Source organism: Hyla sarda, chromosome 1 (assembly GCF_029499605.1).
Source record: "Hyla sarda isolate aHylSar1 chromosome 1, aHylSar1.hap1, whole genome shotgun sequence".
Classification (NCBI taxonomy): domain Eukaryota; kingdom Metazoa; phylum Chordata; class Amphibia; order Anura; family Hylidae; genus Hyla; species Hyla sarda.
In genome coordinates, this window is record NC_079189.1 from 176,974,307 (window position 1) to 176,996,182 (window position 21,876).

Below are 21,876 nucleotides of genomic sequence, written 5' to 3' on the forward strand. Positions count from 1 at the left end.
AATATTGGCTCTGGTGGCCAGAACTGGAATACTTTCTTTGAACATAAGTTTTCTTGTCCTTAGATAATTAAAGGGGTACTCTGGAGGGAATTTTTTTTTTTTTTAATTAACTAGTGCCAGAAAGTTTTACAGATTTGTAAATTACTTCCATTAAAAAATCTTAATCCTTTAAGCACTTATCAGCTGCTGTATGCTCCACAGGAAGTTCTTTTCTTTTTGAATTTATTTTCTGTCTGACCACAGTGCTCTCTGCTGACACCTCTGTCCATGTCAGGAACTGTCCAGAGTAGGATAGGTTTGCTATGGGGATTTACCTCTACTCTGGACAGTTCCTGACATAAACAGAGGTGGCAGCAGAGAGCATTGTGGTCAGACTGGAACCAACTACACATCTTCCTCTGGAGTATACAGCAGCTGATAAGTACTGGAAGGATTACGATTTTTAAGTAGAAGTCTATCCCTCTTCCCTTGTGATTCATGTATAGCTATTCACATGTACCACAGGATTTAAGTAAGGAGGCCACCAATGGTCACACAAGTGCAAGGGATATCACTATATTTTAACTTCATAATTATACTTAATTCAAGTGAGGCAACAATGGTAAATGTATTCATTTTGAAACAAATGTTTTGCTTGCCTTTGTTTTTACCCTAAAATACATCCAATGTATCTACATACAATTTAACACAAAAAGCTAAATTTATATATATATACTGCAATCCAGACTTACATATTTAATAACAAAAACAAACTTACTCTGGGACCAGAAAGACCTTGATCACCCCTGCTTCCAGATTCTCCCTAAAATGACAGAATATGGAATTTATAAAACTGGTTTTAAAGTTGTATTCCTTTTTTTTTATTTCACATTTTTTATTTCATATTTTCATGTATGACTAAGACATGCTGCAACAAAACATACAACAAGAAAAAAACAAACTGATCCCTACAAGTAAACATACTATCCATGCCAGGACTGGCATTGCCACCTAATCATGGATTAAGCAACTGTCTACCATGTATGAACATAGCCGTATTGGCAGCTTCATGTCAAAATCCTGGGAACAGCTGAGACTGGCAGAAAGGATGCAGTAAAAATGAGTCAGTGTCTCTGAGCGTAGTTCCAGGAAACCATCCAGGGCACCTGTGTTCATCTAGATTTGTGCACTATTGTCACTTGCTGCACTAAAGCCAATACAAGTGCTTTCCCATTTCAGGTACTGTTTTAAATGAACACATAACCATAACTGAGAAAATAAAGGGGATGTATACTTGCATTTAAGTTAAAGAGTACCTCTCATGATCTTGTAAAATGTTATAATCCTCCCAGTTCACTGCCCCCATCATGATAAACCACCCCATGCCTTTATTTTTGTTATTTTTTTGTTTTCTACCTTGAATGTGCTCTGTATTTTCTGCTCAGTCAGATTCACAGACTGGGAAGGGGAGTTACCCAGCAGGCGTGACATCATCTGAAGCCATTCAGGGGAGAACTTCCTCCCTCACTCTGCTACACACAGCCCAAAGCAGTTCAGTGTGTGAGATGAGCTATGATTGGCTAAGGATGCACCCCCTCCAGCACTCCAGACTACATTTCCTGATTTTGGACTTTTGGACCAAAATCTGTGCAAGAGATGGGGGGAAATGTGCTTTGGACAAGTAGGGAGACACCTACTGGCAGCTTTTTTAAACACAAATAAAACATAGAAAACTTCATTTTTTTTATAATCAAAGTACAATAGAAAGATTTTTTATTTACCACAAGGAGTGCAATAACAAAACATTTGTTAATGATAGTGCCCATTTAATGACCCAAATCAAATAATTATTTGATTTGTGGGAAAATGAAACTGTGGAGATGTGTAATGAAGCTATGGAGCTTTGAACTTGTAGGGTAATGAAGCTGTGAACTTGCAGAATAATAAAGCTTTGGCATAATAAAGCTGTCAGACTGTAAACCTTTGGGGCGATCATTTTGAAGAGCCTTAAACTTTGGATGAAGCTGTTGAAGCTATGACTTTAGGGGTATTGAGCACTAAACTTATGGGCTAATGAAACTCTGGAACTCTGAACTTGTAGGGTGATAAAGCTTTGGAGTTATAAACTTGCAGAATAATAAAGCTTTAGAACTCTGAACTTGTAGATGATGCTGTGGAGTTCTAAACTTATGTGCTAATGAAGATGTGCAGTTGTAATCTATGGGGGTAAGGAAGTTGTGAGCTCTGAACTTTTGTGATATAAAGGCTTTGGAACTCTGATTCTGAGGGTAATGAAACTGAGGATGTTCAACTTGTGGAATAATGAGGCTATATTCACAAAAATGGAATTTCCACACAGAATTCTGCATTAGAATTCTACACAGAGATTCAGCAGCAGCAGAGTCCCATTGCCATCAGAAAGATCTGGCACAGAAATTAAAATTCCGGAGTCAGTAGAAAGAATAGACATGTGTATTCTTTTTGCAGAGTCTGCGCAGAAATGTATTGCCGTCTATGAGACGGCCCATTTCTGAGAGGTCCTACCGCCAGAATGTTCTGCCGGCGCTCTGCCATCTGAACATAGTCTTATGCTTGCCAGGACCTCAGAATTTGTTGATAAATGAAGATATGGAGCTATATACTTGTGGGATAACAAACCGGCTGGGCTCTTCACTTGCTGGATGATATTGTTCTGGAGCTCTGATCTTAAAGGACTATTATGGACATTTATCAACGGGTTTAGTCAGGTTTTCTTTACTATAATTGTTGCAGAATTGTCACAACTGCGACTACGCGATTTTTCGTCCAACATTTTGACTGGAAAGCGAGAAAAGCAAGTTTTCCAAAAATTAACTACGTAGTAATAATTTTAAAATGGACTACGGGTAGTCAGGTATTTATTAACTGCGACAGTCGCAACTGCGCAAAAACAAAAGGCGCAACAGGGTTAAAAATTGACTAAATCTACTCCAGCTCAAACATGAAGCAGAAGAAGCTACTACCAAAGTAAAAAGGAAAAATTGCTTACGTGAAAGAAAATTATCAACAGGCTGAAACCACTTGATAAATAAGTCACACATAAGCAAAAAAAAAAGTAAGGAAAAAATTACAAAAAAAAAGAATACATAAGAAAACATTGATAAATGTCCCTCTATAAGGCTATGAAGTTTGGAAGCTATTGGTGTGGAGGTGAGAACTTGTCGGACAATATAACTGTGTACTGGTTGTGAAGCAGAAAACTTGTGCAACAATCACATTAACCGATGGTCTTGTAATTGCACTGGAATTTCTAGAAGCTACTAATCATCCAAAACAACAGAATCCTCATTTTTTACCCAAATGCTCTGATGAACATATGTTCTGCGGAATTACACTCTGCAAGATTTATATTATTGAGGGAATACAGGAACCTAATGGGATGGATTCGTGCCAAGCAGCTATTGTTATTCAGCTGGGACATACGGTTCCTGATTAATAGCATTATCTTTTTTTTTTTTTTTTCAACATTCTTGTATTACGCTCTGTCAAGGTTCAAATGTCCTTTGTGTATATAATTGTATCTTGATACAGATATTTTGCTCTTTTTATTTCTGTGTTATGGTAACTATTTCTCTGTATGTAATAATAAATATATAGTGCTTTCAATGTAGATGTGTATAAACAGCAGCCCGAATTTATGACGGCTGTGCCAGGCACATAACCGGCAAAAGGAGCTAGCGCATGAATATGTGTCAAAGGGGGCACAAAATTTACTGCAATTTATACCATCAAGCAGGTGTAAATTATGGTAAAAATCTATGCCAACTTGGAGCATGTGTCACTCAATAAATCTGGTGTGGGCCAGAGGGGTGGCGCATTTCTTCAAACAAGTGTATGGATATAATAGTCTTAGTGAATTCCCCCCAAAGTGCCTAGAGGAAAACCTCAATGATAGGCATTGAAAATGTACCCATCATGAGAACATCCAGGACAAAATAAAACATGTTGGTTAGTGATTCTCTAACATTTTTGCAGTTTGCTACATTCATACATAATATATTAATTGTTATCAAGATTATTTCTGATTTGCAGAATGCATGTTTCTTTTACATAATATAAAACTAAATCCCACCTTTCACAAAGAATTGCATATTATTACAAGTCACTATATATATATATATATCATATATAAAAATGCAAGTTTAGGCTAGTTTAGATTTTTTTGCCTTGATTGTAAGAAAAAAAATCACTAAAAAATTATAATTTAGGCAACAATCATTTGATAAGAGTCTGTAAGACTGGGTTCACATATATATATATCGTCCGGCAAAGTTTACCTCCGGTGTGCATTTGAATGGGACAGTTCACAATCATCCATCGTCTCAATTTTGACGCCGGGTGGTTGGACATGCTGGAGGGCACCGGAGAGGGGAATGAAGCTTGCTGCGTTTCCCTGTCCGTTGCCCAGAAACAATGGACGCCGCATGCCATACAACTGATGACAAGTTCTCATCAGTTGTGGCATCAGATGCGTCGAGATTTAGGCTGAGTTCACCTATGCCGGATGCTGGACATATGTGAACCCAGCCTAATATAGATCTGCAATAAGGATGTATAAGGCTAGGTTCACATACGTCCGGCATCCGGCATAGGTGAACTCAGCCTAAATCTCGACGCAACTGATGCTACAACTGATGACAACTTGTCATCAGTTGTATGGCATGCGGTGTCCATTGTTTCTGGGCAACGGACAGGGGAACGCAGCAAGCTGCATTCCCCTGTCCGGTGCCCTCCGGCATGTCCAACCATCCAGCGTCAAAATTGAGACGCTGGATGATTGTGAACTGTCCCATTCAAATGAATGGGATCAGTTCTAGCATCAGTTTCCCTTCGGTGCACGCCGGAGGGAAACTGTGCCGGACAACTGATATATGTGAACCCAGCCTTACTGATCATAGTGATCCAGTATGTCATCATTATTGTTATATCAGTATGACTGTTCAGTTAGGCTGGGTTCACATATATCAGTCGTCCGGCACAGTTTCCCTCCGGCGTGCACCGAAGGGAAACTGATGCTAGAACTGATCCCATTCATTTGAATGGGACAGTTCACAATCATCCAGCGTCTAAATTTTGACGCTGGATGGTTGGACATGCCGGAGGGCACCGGACAGGGGAACGCAGCTTGCTGCGTTCCCCTGTCCGTTGCCCAGAAACAATGGACACCGCATGCCATACAACTGTCAGTTGCCCAGAAACAATGGACGCCGCATGCCATACAACTGTTGACAAGTTGTCATCAGTTGCGGCATCAGTTGCGTCGAGATTTAGGCTGAGTTCACCTATGCCTGATGCCGGACATATGTGAACCCAGCCTAAGGGCTCATTCACAAATGTCTTGCGTCAGTCATCTTTGCCCTCCGTTGCTTGCTAAAAAGCATCAGAGAGAAACTGATGTTAGAACTGATCCCATTTATTTGAATGGGACGGTTCACAATCATCTGGTGTCTAAATTTGGATGTCAGATGGTTGTAGCTTGCTGCATTCTCCTGTGCGGTGTTCAGAAATCATGGACGCCAGATGCTACACAACTAATGACAACTGATGCACATTGCCATCAGTTGCAGCATCAGTTGTTTCAAGATTTAGAGTTCACATATGCCTAACACTGGACATCTGTTAATCCAGCCCAAAACTGCCTTAGGCTGGGTTCACGTATGTCCGGCATCCGGCATAGGTGAACTCAGCCTAAATCTCGATGCAACTGATGCCACAACTGATGACAACTTGTCATCAGTTGTATGGCATGTGGCGTCCATTGTTTCTGGGCAACGGACAGGGGAACGCAGCAAGCTGCGTTCCCCTCTCCGGTGCCCTCCGGCATGTCCAACCATCCGGCGTCAAAATTGAGACGCTGGATTATTGTGAACTGTCCCATTCAAATGAATGGGATCAATTCTAGCATCAGTTTCCCTCCGGTGCACGCCGGAGGGAAACTGTGCCAGACGACTTATATATGTGAACCCAGCCTTATAGGCCAGAAATTAAACTACGTAGAATTGCCACTTTGAAAAACTGATTCAATGTAGTGTTGAGCGCGAATATTCCCAATTCGAATATTCGCGATATAGCACTATATATTTGCAATAACGATTATTTGTAATTTTTTTTCCCCACAGAACACATCACAGTGATCTCATACCTCCCTGCTTCCAGCTTTTGGTCTAAAGAAGGCTTCTATTCTATTTACTGTATTAGACTGGAGAGCAAATTTTCGCAAATATGAGAATATGCGAATATTAGCGAATATCCTCATATTCGCGAATATCATCACTAAAGAATATTAGGAGATAGATAGATAGATTGATAGATGGATAGATAGATAATATAGATAGGTAGATAGTTATCCACATGCGTACACGCATATGCGAAAATAACCGTGACTATATCGAATATGCAAATTTCGCAAATATAGGACAAATATTCATCCATATATTTGCGAAATATCACAAATTCGAATATGGTATATGCTACTGATTACTATTTCAATGCAGATGAAATAATGATCAAATAGGGGGAAATTTATCAAAACCTGTGCACAGGAAAAGTTGCCCAGTTGCCCATAGCAACCAATCAGATCGTGTCTTTCATTTTTAACAAGGCCTCTGAAAAATGAAAGATGCAATCTGATTGGTCACCATAGGCAACTGGGCAACTTTTCCTCTGCACAGGGTTTGATAAATCTCCCCCATTGTGATTCAAAATGGATTAAATACAGATATATATATATTTGGATGCATCTGTATTATAGTCCATTCTTATAGACTTCCAAGAGTGTTTCCATCTACAGATAAAAGTAGCACCTGCTATATTTTTTTAATTACGCATGTATTTAACACGGCTATGTTAATAACTTTATAGATGAACATTAGCTCATTTTGCCAACAGAAAAAAATGATGGACTTTTGATAAAAAATATGCTTGTGTAAAAGCAGCCTTGTAGGCAATACAAATAGTAATTTCATGCTTCTGCCACTAGATAGAGCCATAGTAAAAGATTGAAATATACAGAAGAGGACGAACACTTGTTAATAGAAATTCATTCAAATAAAAATATGTACAATTATCCTGTTAAGCATACGGTCATAGAAAATAACAAGCTACTGACCTTTGACCCTTTTGGGCCTCTATTTCCAGGTTCACCAGTTTCTCCCTGGAGCATGCGAAGTTGAGAAAAGTAAGCATAGAGTGAGATTAAGATAGCAGTAGAGAAATAAACCAGTTATAGATTTGAGATATACAGTGCAAAAGTGGAACATGCTAGAAAGGGTTAAAGATAATGTAGGCTACCGCAGTTAAAGATGTATCTATATAGCTAATTCATAGGTAAAATGTTATTATGAGTATAAAACATGTACGTTTTGGTGTATGGTAATAAACCTGCCATCCTGATCATCTATGGATTAACAGCCAGTGATGGAGTTAACAATGGCCGTGCCTGAGGACAGACCACCCACCGATACATAATTAAACCTCCCATAGTTTCAGCAAAAGATAATGGACTTTATGAATCTCAATTACCTTGTTTCCTCACCTCAGTTTAATGTCAGACTTTGACCTTTATTCTGCAGCACTTTTACAGTGATGGAATTTTGAACAAATTGTACATGTCTGGAATTACTTTATAATCTCTACATTTTAAGCTACTTTGAAGATTTACAATTTGGTAATACAAAGACAATTAAAACATAAGTATGTTGTAGACCGCTAGGGTGGTAGGGGGCAATTTTTATGATCGTCAACATAAGGTACTCCGCTATATCAATAGATGCCAAAAGTTATTAAATATTCTGGATATCATTGCTTATCCTGGGTTTATTGAATGGGAGAAATGGGAGAAGATACAATAAATCTTATTGTCATAATCCTGTATTCAAGAATTTACAAGCTGAAAGAGATATCCTCGTCTCCCATGATACATCTTGTATGGTAAATGCGTTCATGATGTATGGCTCAGTGAAGTTCAGAGCACAAGTTCATGACTATAATAATTAAGGGATACTGTATGAGGCCAATACGTAACAAGTAATTATTGGAAGGTATTCAGACATGTCAAGAAAGCCACTTAATATATTACCACTTTTATGATGTTATACACCCAAGGTGTAAATATGTGGCCTCCTGGACAATGATTACAAATGCATGTGAGCACAGCTTAAGAAACCTCAGGAATTTATGAACAGAATAATAAAAAGTGAATCTCGGCTGATATAATTAATGCCGGGGGAAGACAATAAAAGGAATATTTATTATCCATTGTAGAGTAATATAGTCACATGCATGATTTATGGGAAAGTCTAATAAATTTAATTTGACTAATCTGCCTGAGAACACCAAGCATACACTTATATGACATACCTTTGGACCTGGTACTCCTTGGAGACCTCTTTCCCCTCTTCCTGGAGGTCCAAGTTCACCTCGCTCTCCCTTTAAGTGTAAATATTAAAGAAAATCACATACCGTACTTCCTATTAACCTTACTATTACTATTTCCAACAAATGCTCCACTTTACTAGTGTAACAGAACCCCTCTCCATGCACATGACAACTTCTTTTTTCTGGATTCCCCTCTGGCATCAAAAAGTTAGTGTCTTTGCAAAAAACGTTGTTCATAAAGCAACTTCAAAAAGATCAAAATGTACCAGCGTGGATCAAAGAATTTGTTCAAATTGACAAAGATCCACATTTGAAGATTGGTTTCCAACACCCCAATCCCCCGCCGGCACATGGGCACACTGCTTTATGTAGAGGCGCACACCTCTACATAAATCCCAATGCATCACAGGCTGCCCTTGCACCCTCACTGAAATCTACGCTAGCTCACAGATTTCAGTTTAATTTCTCACCTGTTTGCAGCTGAAAATAAAAATAAATTTGGCACGTTCAAGACACTATGCGCAAAGTGACAAAAAGTCACAAAATTATTGCACAAGACAGGTGTTTGCACAAAAAATATTGAAACTTTTTTGCAGTTTACACCATATATATAGATATATCCCCCTATGTGCTTACTTTAGTTGCATGTTGTACAAAAGATACTGTAGCAATAAATTGTCTATTTCTGTTTGAAACATTCCATAATAATACAAAATTTCAAGCCATTTGAATAACCATGGCTCAAGGTTGGTTCAATTATAACAGTTGCTAAAGCAACCCACAATAACATGTTTGCTGACATTTCCCTCCTGATTGCATTGGATTTGGACATAATGATTTATTTGGTCTTGTTATTTATGTATCTGAAGACCTCTTTTCTCAAAGTATTCGACAATCATAACTAAGTCAATGGGCAAGAAGCACTTAGAGAATAAATATACTGTTTCAGAAAAATTATCCCATGGGAAACCTAAAAAAAGAAACAACCCATGACAATAACATTCTCATTAGATTTCTGCCTGATACTGGATATGAAATGATAATAATCTACAAGATGATGAATAATAATGACTTTTATCAAACAATTACATGTAACATCCTGGATGAAATCCAACTCTGAACCATTTCAAGCATTCGGTCTAAAATATCTTTTTGGATTTCATAAACATCAGTTTATATTGTTTTACTCTCTTTTTAACATATGATGTTAGAATATTTTATTTCAAATGTATTGATTTACACATTTGGTTCTGTCATTTCTGTAGTTACAGAAGATCCAGAATGCAATAGGCCACTTTAAAATTTTGATAAGGCTTTAAAAAAAAATGTATCTCCTCACCCAAAACACACACAAAAAAAACTTTTGACATGTCAAAGTGACATGCCAAAAGTTTTGGTTGGTTGGGTCTGGGTGCTGAGACCCCCATGGATTACTAGAACGAGAAGGGAAAAGATCTTGGTTGAACACTTTGTTCTCACATCTGCTCATTGTAGGAAACGGGCTCTATAGACTTTCAATGGGATCCTTCTCCTGCAGCAAGGAAGGGGGAGAAAGCTGCATGCTTCTCCATGTTCTTTCTACCGATCAGTTGGGGTCTCAGTATGCAGACACCGACTAATCAAAACTTTTGACATGTCTCTATGTCCTAAATGCCAGTGACACTAAATGGCTAGGGTGACATAAAATTTAATTTATTCATGCAATTTGCATAAAATGTTTTACAAATTGCAAGCATGTCAAACTCAGGTCAAACTTTTAATGAAGTCAGTGCTGGCAAAATCAAGAGCAAATTGCAAACAAAAATCCAATAGGAAAGGATTTATTGCGAGAGTTTAAATGATACAACCATGTTAACAATTATTAAATGCAATAGACATTACAAGTCACTGTGTAGCCCAAACCTATGTACTGGAAAACTAAAAAGAGCTAAAACGGCTAAGTGCATAACTACCACTACCAGTGTGTTGTATGTGGACTGGGAAGGTCTATTAGGCTTATATCCAATAAGCGAGTCATTGTATTATCGAAGACAGGAAAACCTCAGGTTGTCTAATGTGGTGGAAGGGTTAGTGTAAATTCCCTACCAGTATAGGGGTTCATTTTACATTCCTTTTAGAGTAGTAGATGGGTAATGGTAAATTCAGGTTGTTCCTGGGGGTTTTGTCCTCAAGGAACCCCTAGGAGATGAAGCTTCTGGGCAATTCTCTAATTTGCCACCCCTAAAATAATTACCCACAAGACAACAATCTTTTTATATCTATAGTATGTAGAATGTTTATAATAATCAGTATACTGGATTCAATACTCAATACACATATTTACTTGCAATATTTAGCTACATTCATTGTGTCATTGAAAGACGCCCTGCCGGCTCTTCTGATGGTTGTTTAAATAAATAATGGTATTCCCATAATCTGAGAATTCAAAAGCATCTTTACTTTGTACTAGAAAAGTATGAAACAATTGACAACTGGTTGTTACCAGTCAGGGATGTGTCCATACCTACTCTGACATTGTCCAATTGTTGCTGATAGACTCAGGCCCCGTTCACACTACGGAATTGCCGCAAAATTTCCGGGCGGAATTCCGCGAGCGCAATTCCGCGGTGTGAACTTTAACATTAGTGTGAACGGGTCTCCGCGAGACCCGTTCACACTGCGGAATTTCAGCGGCAGACATTTCCGCCGCTGAAAGTGTTCCGCGCTAAGAAAGAACATGTTCATTCTTTGCGCGGATTCCGCGAGCACTGCATAGCCGTCAACGGTGACGGTCAGTGCCCCGCGGCCCTAGCGCCGAAGCGCATCCGGCGGCGGCCGCCAGGCAGAATCCCCGCTCGCAGAATTCAGCCGCGAGAATTCCGTAGTGTGAACGGGGCCTCAGACTGTACATGGTCACAGCCAGGACAGGAGAGCTGACAGATTACCTTTAACAAATGGTTTATGAAAAACAAATATTGTATTTCTTTATTTCTTACCTTTGTTCCTGGTAAACCCGGTAGTCCAGGTTCTCCAGGAGGGCCAAGAAATCCTGGTTCTCCCTTTGGAAAGGAATCGTGGTTAGATGATGCATTGGAACCATATTATGAGATTGAAAAATAAAACAGTCTGTAAACTGTAAATTGTTAATTAAAATGTGCATTTAAACAGAGGAAAATGTTATAGCATACAGTATCTCAAATAAGTTAATAAACCCCTCACATTTTTTAACATAATTTATCTTTTCTTGTAATATCACACTCTGCTACAATGTAAAGTAGTGAGTGTATGTGTTTAATGTTGTGTCCCCCGAAAATAACTCAACACAGCAATTTATGTCTAAACCTTGGCATGTGAAAATGCCCAAATTGGGCCCTTCCGGTCTCAGGTGTAAATGGGGAGCAGGTGTCTTAAATTTGGTGTTATCGCTCTCACACTCTAAAATACTAGTAAGTGAAAGTTCAACATGGCACCTCATGGCAAAAAAACTCTCAGAGAATCTAAAAAATAAAATTGTTGCTTTACATAAAGATGGCCTAGGCTATAAGAAGATTGCCAAGACCCTGAAACTGAGGTGCAGTACAGTGGGTACTTTCAGAGGACAGGTTCCACAGGACAGGTTCCACTCAGAACAGGCCTTGCCATGGTATACCAGAGAAATTGAGAGCACGTGCTCAGCATCAGATAGAGAGGTTGTCTGTCATTAAGAAGCACGATGAATCAAAAATTGGTCTGCATGGCTATCGTCCCAAAAGGAAGCCTCTTCTAACAATGAAATACAGGAAAGCCTGCAAACGACAAGCAGACTAAGAAAGTGTATTAATGAAACCATGTCCTGCTGTCCGATGAGACCAAGATAAACGTATTTGGTTCGGATGGTGTCAAGCATGTATGGTGGCAACCAGGTGAGGAATACAAAATCAAGAGTCAAGCATGGTGGGGGAGTGTTATGGTCTGGCCTGATTGAGTGCTGCTGGTACTGGGGATCCAGATCCCCTTCCTCTGGAGACTGGGTCACAGGGCAGAATGCCTACATGATAACAACCCCAAACCCACCTCCAAGACCACCACTGCCTTGCTAAAGAAGCTGAGTAAAGCTGAGTAAAGGTGATGGACTGGCCAAGCATGTCTCCAGACCTAAACCCTATTGAGCATCTCTGGGGCATCCTTAAACAGAATATGGGGGAGCACAAGGTCTCTAAAGTCTACCAGCTCTGTGATGTCAACATGAAGAAGTGGAAGATAATTCCAGTGGCAACCTGTGAAGCTCTGGTGAGCTCTATGCCCAGGAGGCTTAAGGCAGTGCTGGAAAAAATTGGTGGCCACACAAAATGGACATCATCTGTGTTGCCTGTGTTGCCAAGGTTTAGACATTAATGGCTGTGTGTTAAGTTATTTTGAGGGGGCATAACATTAAACACTTGTTTTTACTTTGTAAGTTGGGGGGTGTGGCACCCTCTTTAGCCCTGCACCCCACCCCTCTCAGACTGGAGGTGGTTTAGTCAATGGCTGATCCAACATGTCACACAGTCAGAGGCTATATGCACAGCAGAGGTGAGTTATCATGTTAGGGTTCCTTCCGATATGAGGCCACCTCCGTGTGGTGGATGGGGTGACACATTTTGATCAAAGAGTGCGCTAAGAGCCTCCATTTTTTGACCAAGAGTGCTGTTGCAACTTTCTTTTTTGAACATTAAACACTGTTATACAGGATGTGCACTCACTACTTTACATTGTGAAAGAATGTAATTTCTTCAGTGTGAGGGGTGTACTCCCTTTTCTTGTCAAGGTTTAGACATTAATGGCTGTGTTGAGTTATTTTGAGGGGACATAAGATTAAATACTGTTATACAGGCTGTGCACTACTTTACATTGTAGCAGAGTGTTATTTCTTCAGTGTGAGGTGTGTTCTCACTTATGTGAGATACTGTAGGTCACTAAAAATATCAGTAGTACATTCTGTAAAAAGATGATCATTGCTATGTGTACTGTTGGAAAGAAAATGCATAAATATAAAAATCATCCCCGATGCAGCTTTCACTAGGTCCCGTCACTTCCTGGACACAAAGAAAATAACTGGAAATACCCAACCAGCCGATCATCGGCTGAGGTGGTTCACCACTGCAGCCAATGATTGGCCCCTTTAAAAAATAAATGTTAGACAAGCACTTAAACATCAATCATAACACCAAGTAGGATGTATTGTAGGAAATAGTATCATTCAAAGAAATTGTACTAAAACATGAATGCAGTAGTAAAGCAAATCATTATAATATAATGCTGCATTAACAGGCTATAACATGAAGCATGATGCATAAGCACAGGAATGCTAAAAAATAAATAAAAATAAAAAAACACACACACACACACACACAAGGGGGGGGGAAATTAGCCATAAAGTTTAAGCTGATTATGTCGGGCTCTCCACTTTTGAAAACTGGGTGGAGTGTGGCGTAAAAGGAACAAGGCCATGGTGGCACATCAGAATTAATATTAGTCACACCACTGACCTGACATATATCATAGTGGAAGTTTACTCCAGCTTAGAGCTGCCATAGATTACTCTATGCAGTGGATGACCCATCACTGCACAAGCAGGTTTATTAAAGGGCCAGGACCTCTTTATAAATCTGCAGAAGTGAACGGCAGCAAGAATTTGCTTAAGACCAGCGTGTGATACACCAGTCTAAGTAAATTCCCCCCAATGATTTCATTTATTTAGATTTGTTAGTGTAAAATGTTAAAATGCAATGTGTTATAACAAACAATAGGCTTGTATTAAAGAAATTAAGCAACATCACATTAAAGCAATATCACATTAAAGCTTGTATCACTGTCACAGGTTTTATAATATGTAACTATTTCCTACCCATGTTAATCTAGCTGCCATTGATAGATGAACATGAGACGAAAATGAGAGCCATTAGAAAAGCCAATAACCATAGCTTTTATGGTGGACAGTCATGAATTAAAGAATTCTGATATTGCATTGTTATTTGTTACTAGACAATGAGTGATGATGATATGGAATAAATTATATATATAAATGCTCTTTTCTACCAAGAGGACACAATGGTGCTTACATAAGTGACTCACAAAATTGAATTTACTACTTACAATAAAAAATATCAAAAAGCTTTTAAATGTACAACATAAATGCATATGCCTTGCGTTTTAGAGCACGACAGTTTTGTTCTAATTCAACACATGGAATCAGTTATTGGATGAAAAAACCATGTAACAATGCACATACATTGCATTTGAGAACATTTCTTATGAAGAAGTATCACTCTTATTGTAGATGTCTTGCCACCTATAGCCTCTATAATGCAAAATATCTTAATAGTGGAAAAAAATCAGAAGGCTGGCTGGGTGGGAGTTAAGTTGATACATGTATGGCTTCAGTTGTTTGTAGGTAGCATTATAATATTAAATTAATACAAAAACAAACATGAAATTCAAATGTACAGTATTCCAAGTGCCCTGTGCTAGGACTTGTGCATCAAATGGGGTAAATGGAAAATGCACAAGGCAGGTAGGCCTAGAATTACCATATAACAGTTCTGTACATAGAATTTCTATATTTGCTTGGTTATCCTTGAGACACTAAAGGTTAAAATTAAAGTAAAAAATCTTTAGTGTGACACAGAGGCATTTGCTGATGTATATGTTGTAGCATTAAAAAAAATCCCATAAGAAGTAGAGGGGGATGACATCTTGGTAATTTGGGTGAAAGAATTTGATGATATGACCTATTAAAAGTTCAACAATTTGACTTTTTCTAAAATACTGTGAATCTTTGGATGAAAGTATATCATCTGATTTGAGGGAAAGCGCTCTTATTTTGCCATCTTTCCTACTATGTTTATGATAAGCTACTTCAAAGAAAAGACAGCATAATAACACATATCAGAAAACAGAAGTACAGCATTTAAGAGAAGACTTTTCATGAAAATAATATTCAAGACACATGTACACTCTTATTTATCCGCCAGCATGGTAAGATATTTGTCATTTTGCTGATGACATACAGATTTGTAACAGAGTTGATGTTCCTGGAGGGATGCGCCAAATGGAAAAGGAGTTAGGTAAACTAAAGGAATGGTCAGAATTCTGGCGGGTGAAATTTAATGTGGATAAGTGCAAGATAATGCACCTGAGGGGATAAAACCCTCGGGCAGAGTTTAGACTATGTGATACAGTTCTAACCTCAGTATCTGAGGAAAGGGATTCAGGAGTATTTATTTCAGAAGACTAAAAGGTAGGAAGACAATGTAAAAGAGCAGCAGGAAACGCTAGCAGAATGCTTGGATGTATAGGGAGAGGTATAAGCAGTAGAAAGAGAGAAGTGCTGATGCCGCTGTACAGAACACTGGTGAGGCCTCACTTGGAGTATTGTGCACAGTACTGGAGGCCGTATCTCCAAAAGGATATAGATACTCTAGAGAGAGTTCAGAGGAGATACAAAACTAGTACATGGACTACAGAATAAAACTTACTTGGAAAGGTTAGAGGGCCTAAAAAAAAAAAAAAAATATATATATATATATATATATATATATATATATATATATATATAGTATTTAGAAATACTGGCCAGACTAGATGGACTGAATGGATTTTATCTGCCGACACATTCTGTTTCTATTATTGAATGTGAAATGTGCAAGTAAAATATCCACAAAAAGGCAAAAGGACCCTTAGAATATGGCAATGCAAAAGATGTGTACCATAAATGTCTGAGATTAAGAAATCCCTACCATACCATGCCATACACTGAAAAGTTTCTGTAGCATGTGCATGATTTTCTGTAAACCCCATTAGCTGTATGAAACAAGTGCAGAAAGTTCTACAACAAATCTACAATGTGTAAATATATACTACAATAGTAAATGTCATACCGGTCAGTTTTATGTTCTACTCTTGTACCCTAATATTCTTTAACTAACATCGATAGTACAAGTCAGGGAGAAGTTATGTTGTAGGACAGTCCTTCTTGACGGGTCTGCACAGTGTAATCCTGGCTGTACCACTCTCTGCTATATTAAAACAAATATCCATAAATCATGAGCTCCTAAAGTTGACAGCCATTGACCTTAGCTCATCTTAGACATAATAGAACAACCTTCCAATTATGGTTTCACAGCTGTGAGTTTAGATATACTAGCTGTGTATACTAACATTCAATAGATGCTTTTTTATGGGAAAATAAAAATGTTATCCTAAAGGTGAGAAAAAAATGAAAAAATTCAGCTTACAATAGTACATTTTGGGTGTAAAATGAATTTGCTTTGACAAAGTTCAGGATAGTTGCTATGTAATGGTTCTTTTTTTTTACCAAAACCATATACATATGCATCACCAAGACTATGCGAATTGAAGCCAGTCATGGTCATGTGTTTTTAGTAGTGTGTAACATCTGTTTCCAGTGTGCAGTAGTATACAAGAAATGTCATTAAGGTGCAAGACAGAAATCAATGCCAGCATTCACATTAGCCTTTCAATCTTTCATCCACATTTAACGTAAAAGACAAAGCCTTATTGTCTGTAAAATTAGGCAGACCACTGCTGCCTTCCTTCCTAATTCCTTCAATAATAACAAGGAATTATCTAACAAGTACACCGACTAGAAGGATCTAAACTATCCACAGCATCAATCAGCAGAAATCTGATTTCTAGGTTACGAGATCAAACACAAAGTATTTGATGTGATGGGAAATTTGTATGGAGGATTAGCAAAGTTTTTAGCAGGGATTTCTAGCATTTGGAGTAAGGTTGAAATCTGTCGGCTGTATACTGTCTGTAAATCGTCTGTTAAGTTGTTCACATATGTTCCTGAACCAGCCAGTCATTTCCACTTGTAGACATGGTAATACTTTCTAAATTGTAGATTTGGTAGTAAAAAGCTTAGTGATGAGCCATTATTTATGTTGTACAGAATAACAATATTAGCTATGTTTGAGACCAGTTTTAGCTATGTATTAGGCCTGTATTAGTTATGTTTGAGACCAGTTTTAAACGAAGTTCATGAATCATGACTGAGGGGGTTGTCCAGCAAAATTTGGCATCAACGTCTGGTGGCATTGCCAGTCCCTGTCCCATTCCACCCCCCCCCCCCCCCCGCTGCATTCGCTACCATTTACAGCAATGGGGAAAACAGTGTCACTGGACACAGATGGCTGGGGTGGGTGTGTTGGGTGTTGGGGGGGGCTGATAGTAGAGGCTACGAGGGGGCGAGGTAGAAGCATTAAAAATGTCATTGTTTTATTTATCAGCTTGGCCAAGTAAAAAAAAATGTGACTGAACAACTAGAAATCATTGTGCTAAACCTATTTTGGACCATAGACACTAAACAGCACATATCTCCCACTACAATTTATAGACAGGTCAGACACATATTAAGCCTTAAACATTCCTATTCTTCCATTCTTACAGCCCAGCAGGAAAAAATAGTATTTTCAATCCATCCCAACCCATATCTGTCCAAAGGGTCTTCTTTCTGCAAGAATTCCACTGCTCAACTTCTGTTAATGCGTATCTCCGATGTCGCTCATGGTGGCAGGATATCTATTTAAACTTTACAACCATTTCCTGCCCGTAGACTAACATGATCTGAAGATGGATTTGCTTAAAGTTCCATAGACTTGCATGGGACTTCTGGCAAATACTTCTCCACATTGCATTAGTCTTGGGGCAAGTCTTGGGCTCTGAATCTTCCAACAAATGTAAATAGATATTCTGCCACCAGGACGATTATCGAAAGTATGCCTTTAAGGGACTTAGGAAGCATACTGAAAAAATAACCCCCTTAAAATGAAGGGAAAAGATTTCCAGTTATGGAAATATCTGCAAAAAATCTGACATGTACGAATATACGCATATAATTTCACCTCTACACACATGTTCTGAAAAGAATAGAAATGCTTACTTAAAATAATCTACAGATTTTTTTCTACCCTCAGTTTCTGATGAATGTGCCGTCAGATTGGTCTATGACATATACAATTTGATCTCTCAGTAGTTTAGTACATTGCGTCAGACAATCCTGAAACAGTTTATACCTTCCTTTAGCACACACATTACATTATACTACCAGCATATTTGGAAAAGTAGGCTGCCTAGCATTTGGCGCACCAGCTGTGGACATAATTTTAACCACTATTAATTTACTCGAGGATTTACACTAGAGTTGGAAAAGAAACGTTGGCTTTGTAACTTCTTTCTTGCTGTTCATATGGCAATCCTGTGGTTTAATATTAAAAGCACATAGTATATATGACTATTTTACACAGGTCTATTCAGCTTCCTGTGCCTGGAATGTATTAGCACAAAACGTAAACCTTATAAAAGTGCCACATAGAGGTATAGTATGTTTCCAAATGCTGCAGATGGTAGCAGTATTGTTAAACAGTGTTTCCTGTAACTGAACTTTGTTATATGAAGTGCACAGTGTAATATCCCTAGGGAATAAGCTGTCGAGACATTCCTTCTTCAACAGTTAATATTATTACATACAAAATGATATCAATTATATTATACCTGTGATATCTTTTATCATACCTAGCTATATGTCAATTGTAGTATTTATTTTAATAGTTAAGTATAGTTATAAAGCATAGTCACAATGCTAGTTCAGTAACATAAATTGTGTTCTGTCCTTGACTTATCTACACTTACTATACAATTTCCTCCATATTAGTTATCAACTTGTAAATGTTTTTTTTTTATATACATTATAATGATCCTATTACTTGAATTAAAGTAGGGTTCCTGTCGTGTCATTTGTCTTATCATTGTATTTTACATTCTAATATATCCATAACTCACCAACCAAACACATACATGTATTAGTCTAAATATTCCATGACTGTCTATAAAAAAAAGAACAAGTCTCTCAGTGGAGCCATTCCAGGCGTTGTAGAACATATGGGACATGTAATGTGCATTTACTACCATTTATAATGTAAAGTATATTGTGGGAAAAAGACTATTACATATAAAATTATTATAAAAAGTGTTATATATATATATATATATATATATATATATATATATATACAGTATATATATGTGTGTGTATACAGTGGTCCTCAACATATGATATGGGAAACTGCTAATTGGTTCTGGGATGACCATTGTATGTGGAGTGTATGGGGAGTGTTTAACAAACCAGGGTGCCTCCAGCTGTTGCACAACTACAACTCCCAGCATGCATGTACAGCCATTGACTGTCTGGGCATGCTGAGAGTTATAGTTTTGCAACAGCTGGAGGCACACTGATAGGGAAACATTGATGTATGGGGTGTATAGTGTGTCTATGTATTGTATGTGATGTGTGACATCGCATACAGTACTGTACAGTTCTTTAAATACCTTCAGCGGGACAGAATGTCCTCCATTACGATCCTGCCGACTACAGCTCTATAGGAAAGGAAGGGGAGGGAAGCCAGCAGCTCATTGGACGCAAGATGCTGCAGGCTATTGGCTATGGCTGCACTGGGGGCGCGAGTCTTACACGGAGCTCACAGTGGAAGCCTGTATGAGTTAGCAGGACAGCATGTGAGGAACAGGAGGCAGAACGGGGCACATTAAACAACTATCTGTCAGTTGCTGAAGTTGTCAGCGCTGTCAGATAGCTGTTTGTATGATGGACCCGACACACAGCAGCATCATATGTCGATGCTGCCTTCAACATACGATGGGCTCTGAGAGGCCATCATATGTTGAAATGATCATATGTCGAGGCCATCATAAGTCGAGGGGTCACTGTGTATATATATATATATATATATATATATATATATATATATATATATATATATATATAGTTAGTTAGGTGTTAAAATGTAGCCAGAATGGTTTCTTTCATTTTTCAGAGGCGTTTTCAGAAATGAAAGAAGTGATCTGATTTGTTGCTAGGGGCAACTCAGCAACTTTTTATCTAGACAGGCTTTGATAAATCTCCCCCATATATAACTATTCTAACTATTGTTTAGAACAGTCTGATCCCCTCCGATATCTATGTGCTGTTCTCAAATCCGTACTGATGAATTCACTTTGGGAGGGATTTTCTACATATTGTAAACAGACCAATGCACTATGGGACAGCAATACTTAAAGGATCAGTGCCATTTCAAAAAAATGTATATGTTATGGAGACATTTAATATGACATTTAACTTTTAAATTGTCCCTGTGACTTAAATGTCAAAGAGACATATAAAAAAAAGTTGTGCACCCCCCCACCGGCCCCCGATTGCCAGAACAAGGTATGATAAGCACTCATCTAAGAGCTTCTCTCTCCATCTTGTTGTTTCTGCACAGGGTGGACTCTGTAGTAAGTCTATGAGCAGCAATAAGCGAGACATGGAGAGAAGCACTTGGCCAAGCACTTCTCAAACCTCACTTTGGTGATCGGGTGGGGGAACATTTTAAGCGGGTTAAGCAGATTAATATCAGTGGATCCAGAGATAGTAAAAGGTTTATAGAAGCAGCCGATTGTACGACACTGGCATGTGGGATTTCAATGTATCAGAATATAATGTTCACAGCAAGAGTGTGGTCTCTTTAATTAACACTGAGCACATATATTCCAAAAGAATAACAAATATAAATTAACTGTTAAGAAAATAAATATTATACAACAAGGAAACAGATTGAAAATCAACAGGTACAAGTCTCAGGTTACTGTATTATGTTTTATGTCGCAATATACAACGGTGAAGACCTGGACATTTAATGTGTGGCCTTCTTTCCATAGTTCCCACTGACAAAAACAAACACTTAGCAGTGAAGGAACTAATATGGAGCAAATTTCATTGCCTCATTACTCCGGTTTATGAGTCCCTTTTGCTTTCCATCTGGAGCAAGCAGTGCCAATGCTACAAAATTTGCTTAAATTAAACTACAGGGTCACAAAGAGTGTTTGTTTCTAACAGATGTTCATGTGGTGCAAACTAAAGAAGTGTCTACTATACTACACATAAAATAAAATTTAGGTCTAGATATAGCTCCACAAACACAGAAGCCTAAACTCTACTATAAAAAAAAAACGTCTTGTTCTAATGTATGACAGGAAATATGGTTATTGCGTGAAATCACAGTGAGTGTATATTAAATATTTTCTTGTTCCTAGAGGTACACTGCCCCACAACATGACTCCCTACCTCAGGAATGAAGGACACAGATTAACTGAGAAGCAATTATTTCTAACATATTTATTACCTTTCTTTTGATAAAAACTCAAAGTAAATCCTTCTGTGAATAATACAAGTGCAAATTCTGATTAATGCTCCGTCAACGCTCAGCAAGTATTATTATTACATCCTACTTCCTACTGTAGACTCTGATCAGCATGATACCTGCTACAGAGGATTACACTGAACCCAGCAGTAAAAAGAGACTGCTTTCCTTTCCGTAATGGAAAGTGGAACATTTCAAGAGGGAAAACACTAAGAATATTTTCATTTCTTTAAATATTTCCTCCATGACCAAAACTTTATATAAA

General features: G+C 38.2%; 1 protein-coding gene across 1 annotated transcript in view; it reads right to left on the reverse strand.

Annotated features, from left to right (window-relative positions):
* The window catches only part of COL25A1 (collagen type XXV alpha 1 chain), a 452,042-nt gene that overhangs the window by 59,030 nt on the left and 371,136 nt on the right, over positions 1-21,876 (reverse strand). Inside the window, exons 19-22 of the mRNA XM_056564488.1 lie at positions 11,370-11,432; positions 8,377-8,445; positions 7,127-7,171; positions 758-802 (exon numbers count right to left, since the gene is read on the reverse strand). Coding sequence (XP_056420463.1) covers positions 758-802; positions 7,127-7,171; positions 8,377-8,445; positions 11,370-11,432 — 222 coding nt within the window. The remainder of the gene's footprint in view (positions 1-757; positions 803-7,126; positions 7,172-8,376; positions 8,446-11,369; positions 11,433-21,876) is intronic.